The sequence below is a fragment of the Cupressus sempervirens genome, chromosome 8 (assembly GCF_028749045.1).
Source record: "Cupressus sempervirens isolate cs-2001-9-10 chromosome 8, ASM2874904v1, whole genome shotgun sequence".
In the NCBI taxonomy this organism is placed as follows: Eukaryota; Viridiplantae; Streptophyta; class Pinopsida; order Cupressales; family Cupressaceae; genus Cupressus; species Cupressus sempervirens.
In genome coordinates, this window is record NC_143125.1 from 712,559,880 (window position 1) to 712,573,993 (window position 14,114).

The window sequence follows — 14,114 nt, forward strand, 5'->3', positions numbered from 1 at the left end:
GATTCCTTTCTACCTCTACTCTTCTATTAATGAAAATATAAATTATTATAAGGAGAAGCATTCTAGCAACCCTGCCTTCCATGAGGGGCTATTGTTGTTAATCTATGAATTTTTTAAAGTTGGGTCCATGGGAAAACAAATTAAGAGTAGGAAGGAGGGCAAGAAGGGTAGAGATGACTCAAATGAGTCAAGAGAGGACTACATGCCTTCTGATACTGAGAACAACCATGATATGTGCTCAAAATTAAAGGAGGAGGAATCTCCATAGCACACTTCTCAAAAGAAGTCATTAAAATAGAAAGAAAGGAGAAAAAAGTACTAACCAAAGCTAAATAGGGTTTTGACATATCTTCAGACAAGGACTATAATGAAAGGTCTGAGGGCATGGACATGAAGGGTGATAGTGTTGAAAGTGAGGAGGAGACTTATCTCCAAGAAGGGAAGGGCACATAGAGGAAGAAGGGTCATATAAATATTTCTATCAAAATGCCGACCAGCAAACAAGAAGATGTTAGGGGCTAGAAGAGAGGGAAAGACTCAAAGTCCAAGGAGCAAAAACAGGGTGAGGATCAGGAAAGGGAAGATGGGGACATTAATCAGGGTGAAGGGGATGTGCAAGATTAGGACTATGAGGAATTTGGTTCCACTCAATACAAATGCACAATTTCTGGCTATGTAGGAATGTGTTGTGGAGTAATTTTGACACTGTTTCTACTAGAATGGGGATTAATAGAGAATTGATCCAAACTTTGGTCAAAGAGAATAAAGAGGGCAAAATCCAAATGGAAGAATTTATTAACACGATCCTTGTGATTTTTAGTGACAACACTAAGGAAAATCCTCAAATGGATGTTCTCAACAATGCTAAAAATAGTGTAGTCGATAGCTTTCACACCACCAAATGGATTTTTCATGAAATCAAAGAACTCAAATATAGAGTGAGCAACCTAGAGAGGGAAAACTACAACTTGAAGAATAGGAAAATGGAGGAAGAAGAGAATATGGATAATAGTGTGGAGGAAATAAAGAGCAGGGTCCAAACTTTAGAGAGCTTGATGTAGAACATAGCTAAACGAAGCTATAATGTTCTCAAAGAGGCTATTGAGAACATAAATTTTTTCATTAACAAAGTGGAAGAACATAGGGCCAATAAGGAGGAGCATCCTTCTTCCAACAATGCCAAGGAAAAGTCTACTAAAGATAGTTTGAGGAAGCAAACTAGATCCGGCATGAAGAAGAAGGATATCCAGGAACCTGATAAAAATCTTTGTCAAATGAAGGAGGTGGTTGGTAGAATGTTAGAGCTGGAAATATGTGTAGTTGAAATTCTCAGAGAAATCACTTGAGATTCCTTCTTGACTTTTTTGCTGCTCCTAGTTTTTTGTCCTACCCTCCTTGGATTTTTCATGTTTATTTTTTTATTTTTGGGGTGTTGTTTCAGTTTGTAGCTTTAGTTAAACCATTACTTAAAGCATTCTTTTCATGTCTGACATTTATTGTGTAATGGTTTCAGGGTGCCATTACAACCTATTTTCCTTAATCAAAAACAATATTATCAAGTATGGATCCTAGATTTTTAATAGAAGAGACTATACTAGCATAAGGATGCAAGAGAGTTCTTAGAATTTTTCATACCACATCTTCTTTACTCATAATTTCAACAACTACTTTGATAACACTTACCATTTCCTTGATTTTGTTGTTGTAATGTAAAATATTATCACCTTCTTGCATTCTCATCTCATCAAATTTTCCTTTGAGACTCTTAGCCTTTTCTCTCAAAATTTTTTGATCACCTCCATAGTCAAGTAAAATTTTGTACCACATCTCTTTTTTTGTAGCATTGTTCCTGACATCATCGAATCCAATATCGATTAGAGAAGAAACTATCTCAATGATTAAGGTATTGTGTTCTTGGTTTTTCCTTATCTTCTGAACTATGATACTTTGAAGTGGTGGTGAAGTATAGTGATTATCTAGGTATTATAATTTAAAATCTAAAATTCTAAAAAGGTACTACCTCATCTTTCATTTCCATGTAGGGAAGTGTTCCTTGTCCAATTTGGGTACCTCTCTCTTATACATCGTTGGATCTTTAGCTCAAGTTTTTTAAACTTTTATCTCTAAGCACTAAGAAATCTAGTACCAATTGCTAAGTAACTGAAAGTGAGAATGTATCAACTGTCTCAGGTCCCTTTAGAATAATTTTCATCTCTTAAACTTATCATCAAATAAACCTTCGTAATCAGATTCAACATACCTTCGACCAACACCAATTTATAACTGTATGCATATGAAAATATTAAATAATGTGCAATGCATCTAATCACACATTAATGCCAATATTTAATGTCAAAACCCACTTTAGGTAAGGACCACAATGAGAATCATTACCCACAAAGGAATTTACTCTTCCAAAGTTAGCTTCATTAAGAGCCATCCCTATTAAAGGTTACAAACACATTTTCTAAATGTGACCCTCTTAGGGGATTTTTACCAAAGATCAATAAAATTTCCTTACCCTACAATGAGTGGCCTTATTAAAGGTTGTAGTACAATTTTTATAATGACACATTACAAAGGATTGTTAAATCCACTTAGTTTAGAGAATTTTTCCCATGATAGTTAGAAAGTAATAGAGAAATGATCTGTAAAAATGGAAACTACCTTTTCTTTTTCACATCTTCTTTCTTCTCTTCAAATTCTTCTTTTCTGACTGGTAAACACATAGACTTCATATCATCTCTTTTCTTCATACTTTTCTTGGCCTCTATTCTCCTTGTTGATACTTTTGTTTTTGTCCAACAATCAACAAGAACAAGACACTTTCTCATCACTTACAATGCTTTTCCACTTAATCACATTCATTAGGGTTTTCCAAATTTCCCCTCCATTATTTGATCACATCTCAAGTTACAATTGAGGAATTTTCCACCATGTAAAATGTTTAATGTATCATGCTAGCTATAATTCACCTTGGAACTTTAAATTTTCTTGGATCATGAACCTTTACTTAAATGTCTTTCTTTTGATCTTACCTAACCAAATTTATTTATAGATTTCACTAATAAATTTCTTTCACTTCTAGATCAATCTTGACTCTCACTCAATGTCATCCCGCAATTGATTTTATCAAAAATATTCAAATTTCCCTACCTATGTTCTTAATTCATCAAAAATCCTCACTTGCTCAGTTAACACTATTTTCTTGGTAACACTTTCTTTCTTAGTAACACTATAAAAAATTTGGTCCTCTAACACATACTCAGTACACTTCTACTAGACAATATCTCTTCTTACCCACCACCATTTCTAGTTCAAAAATACACACTTATTTATTATCTATTCACTTTATAACTTCAATCCATTATAAATGGACTAGTACAAACTCCTTGTGCATCATGCTAAAACTTCAGCAAATCGTCTGCAATAATCCTACCAATATTACCTTGTCAAAGATTGAGTCATTAATTGCCCATTTAAGCTCAAAAACTTAACATCACTTCCTCATTTCATCTTCTATCTTTACCAAACATTTCCTTACTCAACATCACATCCTTCAGATGATCATGAAAACTTACATAAATAAGTACGTAAATTGTCTTGACATCAATTACAAAATAACAATTGATCCAACAAATTACATTTTTTTTAGTGCTTGGTTAACTACCCTTATTGCTCATCAACATTAGTTTGGGTATCAATATTAGTTGTAATGACACATTTAAGGATAAAAGATAAATAATGATTCACTAGAAGTAATTCATGATCCATAATTTTGTGCAAGAATTCAAGGCATTCAAGCCATCATTTATAAGTGAGTTTTAAAGGAGCACCCAAGGCGTTCAAGCCAATTCATGCCATTATTCATTCATTTACTTCTTAAATTTTAGTTTCTTCTTGATTTGAGATAGATGAGTTGTCCATAAACGAAGGAGATATTCATCACCATTGCATCTTCACTCAAGAATTTATCCACTCAAGAATTTGAGTATAGTTACATCTAGCAGATTTGGCCATCAAGGAAGAAAATATTCATCACCATTGCATCATTATTCAAGAATTTATCCATTCAATAATTGGAGCATAGCTACATCCATGGATCAATGATTTAGATCTTGTAGATATATTGTGTTTGGGGAGATATCCTAAATATTTCATTCATATACATACAAGCATTCATGCTTCTTTATGGATAACAGATCTAGATCTATCCATATAGATTTGGAAAGTAAGGTGAATATTTACATCTATCTTATTTTTATATTTATTCCCATTTCAACATTTATTCCTAGATATAGGATTAACAAAGGAAAGCCCCTCACTACCAACAAAATTCCCCTTTTCTTGTGTACTAGTACATATTTTAGAGTTGGATATTCAAGATTGCAAAACTAGGGTTTTACATTTTGTCAAAGTTTTAGATTTTAGAAAATTAGTGCAATGCAAGTCCAAGTCAACTTCCTAGGTTTAGGTCAAATTTTCCTTTTAGTGTCTCCATGGTGGAATTGGCCCTCCAAACCAACCTTTACCTATGATCTCCATATTTTTAGACTTTATATTTTTAGGTCATGTGTGCCCTGATCCTCCTAATGTGTTTCAATTTCTATCACAATATGATATTATTTTTTCAACTATAAAACAATATCCTTATTTATCTCTCAAGGTGAGTACATTTCTCTCTCTTTTTCACTTCGTACGACTTCTCTACATGTTTTAGATATGATCCTTTCATGTGCTTAATTGTCATTTGTACTTGTACATTCCTCTTTTATCGTAATTAATCAATCTAGTTTGTATAAATAATTAATATTCATGGAAAGAACCATCACGAAAAATAAATAAATCATAATAATCACAAGAAAAGGGAAAGAAGGAGACCTTTTGAGTGTTAGATTTAACATTAACACCCCTTGATCTATTTGGGCTGTGCTAATATTATTTTTGTTATTTTGAGGATTATACATGGAAAGTTTTAAGACACTATAAACATAAGACCTTGATCACTTTCTTTATTTTCATACTTTACGACTTGAAAAAAATAATTAAAAAATTCTAGTTTAATAATGAGAATAATGTAGAACTAGAATATAAAATCTTAGAATACACAATAAGACAATAAAATATGCATAATAATATAATTAGTAAAGACATTCCTAAACTAACCTATTAAATTCACACAAACACATTATGTTTTGAAAGATAACAATAACATAAATAGCTCGATTCATTATTTATTGGTATGGACCACACTTTCTTGGCATTTAATATTGGATAACTTAATATCTCATTTCTTTTTTCTTTGCTGATTAAGGGTTGAACCAAATTTTTTTGTATTAAGTATGTTAGAAACAACATAGTTTATAGTCACATATATTTTTGTCCTTAGTCTAAAGAAGTTGAAGATCCTTTATCCTTCTTGTCCCATTCTGGGTTCAATCCTAGGGAGTCGTCTTGTTCTTTCTCTACTTCCTCATCATCCTCTGACTTGACGCATGCATTGTCATTGGACACTATAATATCCTACTTCCTATCTAACTTTTCATCTTCTTTCTCACTATTTTTGTCCGTGTCTTCCACTAGTTTTCCTTCTTTAAATATTTTCCTCTAGATAGTCCTCAAATCCCAGACCCTTGATTTTTCATCATATTTATATTGATAAACCCACCTCTAATTTTCTTGAGTTTCTATTGCCTAAACCATATAGAAATAGATTACTATGATGATGTGTGTTATTTCGATCATGTTAATCAAGTTGAACTTTCAACCTTCTATTCTTCCATTCTTCAAATGTTGGTTTGAGATGATTGCCTATCACACCAATCTTGGCTAAATCATTCACTATTTGCTTCTCTATAGATGTGGTTAATTGTAACATACTCTAATTTGTTAATCAAAGATAACACCACTTCAAAAAGAGAATGTAAGATCCCATTTGGGATAACCTTGAATCTTACCATATTTGTCACAAGCTTTTAGTCTCTTTCAATTTCTATTTTTGTTAACTTCAATTCTAAGCATAGGGATACTCTTTCTTATAAAACTTTGAATTTTGCCACGTTATTGGTATCCTTAGCTAGAGGTGGTGCTAACATCGCTATAGTCTTACCATTGCCAGAGAAAATGATGCATCCAACACCTGATGGGTTGAGGTTTCCTCGAGAGGCCCCATCAAAGTTTAAATTGTATCAACCATTGGTTGATGGAGACCATACATAAAGGACTAAATATATATAAGACTAATTCCTTATTTAATAGTGTTTATACCCATCCTCTTTCTTTAATCGAGCAGCAATTATATATAAGACTAATGTTGTACTTTCATACTTGTTTATTTTCTGATTTAGTTATTTAATCATAGTAAGAAGTAGTATGAAGTTTACAAATACTTGTATTTTTGTTGTAAAGGAAGATATGTGTATGACCTATTTGTAATATTACTTATTATTGAGGTTATTTTTTTCTCCTTATATATTCAGTATGGAATGTTGTAAGGTACTACTTAGACTATGATTAGTTATATATTCTTTTGGAAGAATATATTTCATGCAATAATAGTGCCATAAATATTTCATGCAATATATTTTCTTTTGGAAGATTACATCTTTCAATGATTAGTTATATATATTGTTGCTTAGTATAGATAATTGTTTTAAAGATAAGAAATTTTATATACAAGAGAAATGATCTATTCATTTTTCTAAAAGAAATCAATCAATATAATTGTAATTCATCTTTAGAATAATAATTATAAAAGAATATTTTATATATATTATATTTTAATTTATTTCTAAATAAGTTTTATTGATAAAAGAAATATTAAAATTTAAGAAAATATGAAATCATTAAACTTCAACATGGTATTCAAATATTTTCAACATTTTTAAGAAAATTCCATTTTTAAAAATAAATTGATTAATTTTACATCAGATGTTCATAAAAAGGAATATAAAAATGCATATAGAATTACTCTACAGTCTACAAAAGACACCAGACTGACCATCGAGTCTGTAAATGGTCAACATGACTTTTTTTAATCAAAAAATAAGTTCAGGAACTCATTTGATATAAACATTATTGCTATATATTAAAGCCGACTATAATGTACAAATATGGCCAATTTATTTTTTCATGCAACATACTTAATGTCATAATCACACCACACAGCTTTTTTGCTTCTATTAATAAAGTTCGTTGGCACTATCTAGGTGGTACAATCAGTGAAGGTTTGGCTGTCTGGGACATAAAGCCTTGTTTAATAACAAGTTTTGGGCATTTAAATTTCTATGAAATGTTTTGACTTATCCACAGTACTAGAAACATAGCAGAGCACTAGAGTGCATTAATGTTTATCTATTACTAGAGCTTCTACATTAGTTTTTCCATCATTAATCTTGCTCATATAGTTGGTCACATACTCCTCCGATATAGTAGATTGGTACAATGGAGGATGAGATTCATCAATCAATTCAGGAGCTGGAGCAATTAGCACACCATCTTCTGCGAGTAGAAACAGAACAACTGACATCCTGTATTCATTTGTATTTACCACTGCTCTGTGCTCTGCACTAGTGTATTTTCCGTTGCTTATTATCTGCCATCATAGAACCCATTATTCATCTTTATATTTTGTGCAAATTCTTTTAGGTGGTTAAAAGTGTATAATTTTGATGGATCTATAATTATATCGGTGCCATGTAAGTGACTTTCTTTGATCTAATTCTTTTGTCAAAATTAAGTAAGAGATTTATAATTATGAGATATTTTCTATAAGATGTCAAATTGTGTGATACTGGTATCTAGATTTTATTACGCAACTTACAAATCAAACTCATTAACCAATATTTCAAGATAGTGGTTCACAAGAATCCATTTCTTACGAGAAATAATGAAATTATAGATAGATTCTTGTGAACATTTACTCATGAAAATATAGATCAATAAATTTGACTTAAAACTATACATTTAAATCCTGAAACTAATATCACAAAAAATAATTAAAAAAAACATTTCTTTCTTTTAAAGACAAAATTGAACTTAGAAAACTTTTATTGCCCATTTGAAATGCAGATTGTAGATTATTCTTCCAACATCCCAAGGACAATAACATTTAGTTGCTTGGATATCTGTAATATCTTATTATATATCTGAAAACTTAACATCTTGAAGATCAGGGATCAAAATGTATTATGATTGTATATTATTATATATTTGATTAAATCTGTTATCAGAATTAGTTTATTTGCTGGTAGCTGCCACTTTTATAGATTGCATACTAACGGATAAATTAAGGTTAGAAAAATAGATCAACTTTAACTATTTGACACTTCTAATTTACAAATAAGTCTTAGCGTGTGATGTTTAAACAGTCCTACTGATACCTGGTACTTTTAGATCTTATAATAAGATATATTAGTCCAAAGTTCTATATTCAGACTAACAGATTTAACGATCCATTAAAAAATGCCTCATTCAAAAAAGTCATTAAGATTAATTCAATAAAAATGCCCTCGTTCAAGCCCATGAAAGAGAGTCATTAAGATTGATTCAATATTTTAATTTGCACTTGAAGAAACCCCAAATGCACAAAAACAAGATTATAAGGGGACAAAAAAAAACCAAACAAGTTTACTTGCCTGCAATAGATCACCAATGTTGACAACAAGTGCTCCAGGAACAGGGGATACACTAAACCATTCTTCACCTTTTTTAACTTGGAGGCCCTCAACCTGGTCATCCAGCAGGACAGTGATAACACCCCCATCTGAGTGGGGTTTAACTCCATGGACCAAATCCGGCTGAGGGCAAGGTGGGTAATAATTGATTCTCAGCTGAAGCAGCGGCTCCTTGATAAGGGTTTGAACGTACTCAGAATCCAACCCCAAACCCTCAGAGAGAAGACCTAGCAACTTATTTGAAAGCCTGAGCACCTCTTCTCCATATTTTTCATACGTTTCCCTTCATCATACACCCACCAATCAATCACTATAAATTCATGCTTCAAACTTGCAAACTGGCTATGTAGTATGTATGCTGTAATTAACTTTATTTACCTGTATGTGGGGGGTGTCTTAGGCCAGTGTTCAACTGCCATGACAGAGGGTGGGTAGACATAATGAACAAGGGCATCAACCCAGTCCAAGACTGTGTCATCGGATATGTCAAAGAAGCGGCCATAGCCTTCAAGCATACGAGTACCAGGCCTCACTGGACACTCTCTTCTTTTTTCTTCCAATGGAAGATTAAAGAATTCTCGTGACACTTGTTTGATCCTCTCGAGCAATGAAAGATCTATCCCATGATTTACTACCTTCAAAAACATATGTCAAACCCCTGAAATCAGGGACCCTGATAGAAAAAATTAAAAATTCCCAATTTGGGTACGTAAGTCTTAGTGGTGTTTCGTGTACAAACCTGGAAGAATCCCCAGTCTTGCGCTGCTTGGGTCATTTGTGTTACTGTTTGTGAGCGCTGATCTGCTAGATCGATGACAGGAATAGATTGTGGAGCTTGAAGAGCAAGAGATGGCCTTTGATCAGATGGAAGAATATATCGAGCAGGGACTTCTTTAATTTGGCTTTCATGGAGAGTTTGAACCAGATCTATTGGCCTCTGTAGCCTCTCAAATTGCTTCAGAAGAGCATCCATTGCTGGTGATGATCTAAAGGTAATCTACTACAATGAATTCCTCTTCAACCTGGAAGGTCTTATAAAAGTAATTCACTGTTAGGAATCTGACGGAAGAGGAATTTATTCATCTGTTTGTTTCTATACTGGTTTTTATTAAAAATATATATATATTTTTTATGGAGGGTTCAGAAGTTCAATGGAGGGGTGAGGCAGGTCATCAAAGGCAACCACTGAAATGATTTAGGAACCTGATACTAGCCCACTCTGCCTCAAACCTCTTTGACTTAGAGCAAAGGTTGGAGCACTATCCTAGCCTCACCCCCTTATCTCTTTCTGAGCCATTCAACTTCACTAGTAGACCAAAGGCCCATTTACTATTTAAAAAATAATAATTGGATGTGGGAGCACAAGTTTAAAAAAAATTGAAATCTCTAATATTGAATTTTTATTATATTTTATATTGTCAAGGTCTAAAGTTTGGTGGGTTCACATAGTCAATTCCACCAACTATTCAAAGATATATTAATCAAACATAAATTAATCAGAATTGGATGATAGGTATAAGCATTAGCCAATGAGAATAGTAAAGATAGCTTGAGTAGCCAATTTATTCTCCATAAATATTGTGTTCATCTTGAAGGCCTAGCCCACATTGTCAAGGGATTAGACTTGCCCTAGTTTCAAATACCTAAAAATGTAATAAATAATAACAATTATATTAGAACAAAACAATTGATCATTTTTTAAAATAATATACATACATGAAAAGTGAAGGAAAAAATTCAATAGCATAAAAGTCATTGTAATATATTAAAATATGTAATATGACATCAAGACAACATAAACATTATGGTATAATATTGATATTACAATATGAAAAAACAAGATGACAATCTTTTTAAAATTAGATCTTCTCATGTACTCTACTAATATATCTTGATATTTTTAAAATCCTATTAATAAAAATTACTACAATTTTCTATTATATCAAAGGTCCAAATGTACAATTAAAACATTTCACACTTTAGTGAACCCATATCCATAAAACATTTCACACTTTAGTGAACCCATATCCATAAAACATTTTTATCATGCATGCATCCATTAGATCATAGAATCACTTAAACTTGTAGGATACTGTCAAATCAACTTTGCAGAAATGTAAACATGAAACATAACATATTCAATAACACATTTAACACAATGATTTAATGTGAAAATCCAATTTGGGAAAAACCACTAGAAACATGCTACTCATTCTCACTCTTTTGAAGTGATGCCCCGTGAAAGGCCAACCCTATTAAAGGTTATAATGCACACTATTAAATGTGACCTGGTTAAAGGATTTCAATCACCCTGTTAGGAGTGAGCCTTGTTATAGGACTTTAGATCATTCACTTGGAATGTCACCTGGTTAAAGGATTTACAAATGATTGTTAAATCAACCTTAATCCAAAGGATTTACCCTAGAATAGTACAATGATTAGAAAGTAACAATAAGGCTTTGATCTGATAACAACTTACAACAATTGCAGATTACAAATCTTTGTTTCAGTCCTCCATTTTGCTTGGCTTTCACACACTTTAGCTCTAATAGCTTGTTCAACCTTCAAACATTCATACCCTTAAGCCTTCTTTCTTTGCTTGCCAATGTAATCTCTTCTCTTAGGTCACTAAATGAAGAAATACTATAGACTCCTTGTCTTCCTTAGGTTCTCGCACATGACAACCTTTTTTTCTAACCAACCATCTCTATAAATTGAGAATTAAGATCTTATTTTGTTCATCTTCCTTCGTCCATTTTAGAGTTAGGTTAGATTTGGTAGGATTCAATGAAGCTACCCATCATTTCATTTCAGCCCCTTCTAGAAACTTCTCCTTTAATCTTTCTTGAATTCGCCTCAAAATGGTTCATCAAAAATTATTTGCCATTAGTTCATCAAGCTTATCTTCCACACGGTTCACACAATTAAAGAAATCAAACTTGTCAGTTCAGATTCATCAAATTCTCAATTTTTCTCATAATGCTATCACTTAACATTAACTGGCTTCTAATGCTTGGCAAATAATGCATTTCTCAACATCCACTATCAAAACACTCGGCATAAACTAAAGTTTGCTGGCTTGGCACCAACTAAAATTTACTCGGCTTACACTGTATCACTTGGCTTACAGTAAAATTGACTTTTCTCAGCTCCAACATATTTTTTACTTGGCTTATACTAACTTTTCTCAACACCTCCTATGTAGATTGTTAAGCTTTTCTGACATACTTCATTTAACTCGATCTTTTGAACTTAATCAGTGTAACCATCCTTTGCAACCTTAAGTAGATTATCAATGCATTATACTATTACTATCTTACATGATTTTTGTACTCCTTTTCCATATCATAGCTCAACCTTTCCTCTAGGTGATATTGTCACCTCATTTGATGAAATCCTCTTCATCAATCAAACAATGATAGTACTCAAAATCATATAAGCAATTGTCTCACTAGCAAGTAGAAAGTTTGACATCAGTGACAAAACAATGACTAAAATACATATTCATAATTATATCAATCTATTTTCAACACATATGACAGTGAACATATGCTTTCTTTTAATATTATATTTTTCCTTGACATATTATCTTCTCATTTTCTATATTTCATGTTTGACTTGTATACCACTCTCTTATACATTTTCATATTTTTTTAGCTCAAGCTCCTTCAAACTTTTTCCTTCAATAAATAATATTTGATACCAATTATTAGATAACTGAGAGTAGGATGGGTGAATCCATTAGAACTAATTATCCTACAAGCCTTAATGACACTTTTTAGTGCCAACATAAAATTCTTTAGCTTTCACATAAATAACTTAATAACCACATCAAATATCATTACTCAAACTAATTTCATCAGTGCATCAAACTAGAAATTTAATGTACCTTACTATTCCTTAATATATATTGATCATCAGATTATTCATATAGCTTATATTGAGTTGTAAAAATAAATAGTTAACATGAAATAAACTTTCAACACAATAAGAATTCATGCATTTCACACAATTATTTAATACGGAAACCCTATAAAGGGGGAAAACCCTTGGGAATCAGAAACTCAAATATTTTTCATTCCTATTAAGTGAACTCCATTAGGAGACAACCTTGTTAAAGGTTGCATGCACATTTTTAGTGTGATCTTGTTAGAGGGTTTTCACAAAAGATAATCTAGACCTTATCACTCCTTGACATTTCTAAAGAGTGACCTCCAAAGGACTTACAAATCACTCAAAATAATGATACCACAAAGGATTTCAATGACTTGTTAGGTTGAGTTAGTTAAAAAAAATTTCTACTACAATAGTAAGAAAGTAACAATGAAATGAAATGTTAGGTTTTAGTCATACACCTTGCTTGTTCAGATCTTTACTTCACTCAATCTCTTCCTTCCAATCCCTTTCTAGATAATTCACATAGTCACACTTCAACTTAGCACTTCCTCTACTTGATCTCTCAGTACTATTATAATTGGTTCACCTTCTATTTTCTTTCTTCTTCAACTTCAACAATATATACAATGATCAACAACAAGAAACATCTTGTTCGTTCCTTTTAATATAATTTTTTTGTCATTCCAAAATCTTCCAAATTTTTCCACTTAATTAAAATAATCAAATCTTCATCATTTTCAGATTCAATGAATCTAGATGCTCAAGAAACATAAATGTTTCTCAAACTTTGTGCTCCAATTCAAATTGTTAATTCCCCTACATCAAATCTTCATTGAATTTCTCTAGTCATTGATCTCATAATTAACTTCATCCTTATCCAAGAAAATTCTCAAATATTCTTAATTTCTATTAAATGTCAACCTTAGATTAAATTGTTTCAATATTTTTTCTTCCCATTCATGCTCGTTCAAGACTACAACTTGCTTAGTCAATACTTGGCTCGATTAACACTAAACTTCAACACTTTTTTTTCTAGATGATCGGTGACAACTGTAGTAATTCAGTTGATATTGTATTTCTTCATTTGCTAATTAAATAGTCCTACATATACATCTTTGTTAAGGTCATGTAAAGAAATCAAACCAATATTACAATATCAAATTCTAACTCATTCAAGTGCTCATTGAATATCATACACTTATTAACACTTATATCATCAAATATTGTTCAAATCCTCTTCATCAATAAAAGGATATAGAACTCTACTAAATTAACATAGTCTCTAACCAATTAAGGCTTAACAACAGTGACAACATAACAACCAATATGACTATTTCACATCCATTACACTAGTATAATTTTGGCAAATAAATGACTACATGACTAAAAAAATTTGTCACAAGACTAAAATGTTTAGTCACATGACTAAAAGTGATCAAATTGTAGTAATATTTTCCAATTTATAAGTATAAATAATTAAATAAATGACTAATTTGGTCATTAGGTAAAATCACAAGTTTAGACAAAGAAAAGTGAGTAAAT

General features: G+C 31.7%; 1 protein-coding gene across 1 annotated transcript; it reads right to left on the minus strand.

The window, feature by feature from the left end:
* Positions 1-7,061: 7,061 nt before the first annotated feature.
* On the minus strand, positions 7,062-9,974 carry LOC149544424 (fe(II)/2-oxoglutarate-dependent dioxygenase 4-like). Its single transcript, XM_089798847.1, has 4 exons — positions 9,415-9,974; positions 9,054-9,310; positions 8,637-8,958; positions 7,062-7,594 (listed from the first exon to the last, which is right to left on the minus strand). Exons 1-4 carry the CDS (start codon positions 9,646-9,648, stop codon positions 7,343-7,345), a joined length of 1,065 nt encoding a protein of 354 aa, XP_089654973.1. The 5' UTR covers positions 9,649-9,974; the 3' UTR covers positions 7,062-7,342.
* Positions 9,975-14,114: the final 4,140 nt, after the last annotated feature.

Excerpts from the sequence above, each read along its gene's own strand:
- LOC149544424 (XM_089798847.1), bottom strand. The coding sequence starts at position 9,648 with ATGGATGCTCTTCTGAAGCAATTTGAGAGGCTACAGAGGCCAATAGAT. Across the intron at positions 9,311-9,414 it reads AAGACTGGGGATTCTTCCAG|GTAGTAAATCATGGGATAGA; the intron begins GTTTGTACACGA and ends ATGTTTTTGAAG. Across the intron at positions 8,959-9,053 it reads AAGACACCCCCCACATACAG|GGAAACGTATGAAAAATATG; the intron begins GTAAATAAAGTT and ends TGTATGATGAAG.